This window comes from Dipodomys ordii, unplaced genomic scaffold, assembly GCF_000151885.1.
Source record: "Dipodomys ordii isolate 6190 unplaced genomic scaffold, Dord_2.0 Scaffold47, whole genome shotgun sequence".
NCBI classification, from domain to species: domain Eukaryota; kingdom Metazoa; phylum Chordata; class Mammalia; order Rodentia; family Heteromyidae; genus Dipodomys; species Dipodomys ordii.
This window is the reverse complement of record NW_012267263.1, coordinates 11744285-11746457: the sequence shown is the minus strand read 5'-3', so window position 1 is coordinate 11746457 and position 2173 is coordinate 11744285. Positions and strand designations below refer to the sequence as shown.

Sequence of the window (2173 nt, the reverse complement as noted above, 5' to 3'; positions counted from 1 at the left end):
AGGATCTAGCTTTAGTTTTCTACAAGTGATTAACCAATTGTGCCAGCACCATTTACTGAAGAGGCTGTCTTTCTTCCATTCTATTTTGTTAGCTCCCTTATCGAAGATTAGATGGCTATAGGTGTGTGGGTTCATTGCTGGGTCTTCAGTTCTATTCCATTGGTCCTGAGGTCTGTTCTTGTGCCAGTACCAAGCTGTTTTGGTAACTATGGCTTTGTAGTAGAGTTTGAAATTTGGTATTGATATTCCTCCAGTATTGTTCTTTCTGTTAAGGAACATTTTTGCTATTCGGGGTCTTTTATTGTTCCATATGAATTTTTGGATTGCCTCTTCTATTTCCTTGAAGAATGAAGTTTGAAGTTGAATTTGTAGATAGCCTTGGGAAGTATTGCCATTTTCATGATGTTGATCTTTCTAATCCAGGAGCATGGGAGGTTTTTACACTTCCTTCCTTAGTTCTCCCTTAATATCCTTTTTCAGGTTTTTAAAGTTTTGGATCCCTTTTGTTTGCATCTTGTCTTATTGCTCTAGCTAGACATTCTAATACTAAATTGAAGAGAAGTGGAGAGAGTGGACATCCTTGTCTCATCCCAGAATTTAGAGGAAATGGCTTTAGCTTACGCCATTAAGTGTAATGCTGGCTGTAGGATTGTCATACACAGCCTTTATTATATTGAAGAATGTTCCATGGATTCTTAGATTTTCCAGAGCTTTCATCATAAAGGGCTGAGAGTTTGTAAATTCAGTAATCGATATCTGAATTAAGTATGCACACCGTTAGAATAAATTAGACTCAGCCAGAAAACCATGCAGACTCCAGGTAGGAAGATCAAAGGAAAGGTTTATTGCTAGTAAGGAGACCAGGTGAGAGGAAGTGAGAAGTGTTGGCTATTATCTCAGGTGACTTTTTATAACCTCTGGGATTTGGAGCATCTCGCTGCCTTATAAGGTCATAGCTATCCCATCAGGGTGCTCTCTCAGGGAAAGGGGGTAGGGACTGATTATTTGTTGCCTTTACTTGGGCCTAGTGTTGCCTAGAAAAAGAGCATGTTAAGCCTCGAGGGAGGTGGCCTCTAGGCTAACATCCTCCACTCTTTGGTTTAATAATTGAATGAGGATGGCACCCGGTCATTTCTTCTGGAGCTGCTTCCTGCTGAGAAAGGGGCAAAGTGTTCAATGGGGGACATTCCATTGGGTCCTCACCTAGAAGCATCTGATTGACTGACTGATTGGTGAAAAGTCCCATCTTTCCCATAAGGATGTTCTTCATGCACCTGAATAAACAAGGCACAATTAGTATGAGGCGAAAATTGCAATTAAGGGACCCAAGATAGGCATGAGCCAGGGAGTAAGCCACCAGAATAGGTCCCATCCCCCTTCATTTTGCTGGATACTTTCCTCAAGTTTTCTGAGATGTTTGGCTTGTTCCTAGATGGCATAGCTGCTATCAGTTAGGTCACAGCAGGACATATTTTAATCTCCTCGCACCCTTGGTGGTGGAGTAACAGTAATCAAGGCAAGATGATTTTCGAGGATAGCAGTGCAATGGCAGAGGAGGTATAGATAATGCTTTTTTTCCATTATGCATACCAAATATATAGGCTCCTATCACCAGCCCTGGTATCCGAAGCAAGGAAAAGTGAGGGCAATATATAACTCTTATTCAGCTATTCACTTGTTGAGGCTGGAAGAGCTCCTTGTAGGGTGGTAAAACATGTAGATTGCTTAGGCAGCATTGGGAGCTATGAAGCAGATTGGCAGGAATATAATTAAGAGTATAACTCTCATAGGTTAAAAAAAGCCATTGTTTCTATCTACAAATTTAATGCAATACCTATGAATATCCCAACGTCATTCTTCAAGGAAATAGAAGAGGCAATCCAAAATTTCATATGGAATAATAAAAGACCCCGAATAGCAAAAATGTTCCTTAACAGAAAGAACAGTGCTGGAGGAATATCAATACCAAATATCAAATTCTACTACAAAGCCATAGTAATCAAAACAGCTTGGTACTGGCACAAGAACAGACCTCAGGACCAATGGAATAGAATTGAAAACCCAGAAATGAACCTATAGACCTAGAGCCACCTAATCTTTGATAAGGGAGCTAAAACAATAGAATGGAAGAAAGACAGCCTCTTCAGTAAATGGTGCTGACACAATTGGTTAA

General features: G+C 40.3%; 1 protein-coding gene across 1 annotated transcript in view; it reads right to left on the bottom strand.

Annotated features, from left to right (window-relative positions):
- LOC105988207 overlaps nt 1-2173 on the bottom strand; it is a 72265-nt gene that overhangs the window by 12177 nt on the left and 57915 nt on the right. The window contains exon 14 of the mRNA XM_013019751.1: nt 1204-1274. Coding sequence (XP_012875205.1) covers nt 1204-1274 — 71 coding nt within the window. The remainder of the gene's footprint in view (nt 1-1203; nt 1275-2173) is intronic.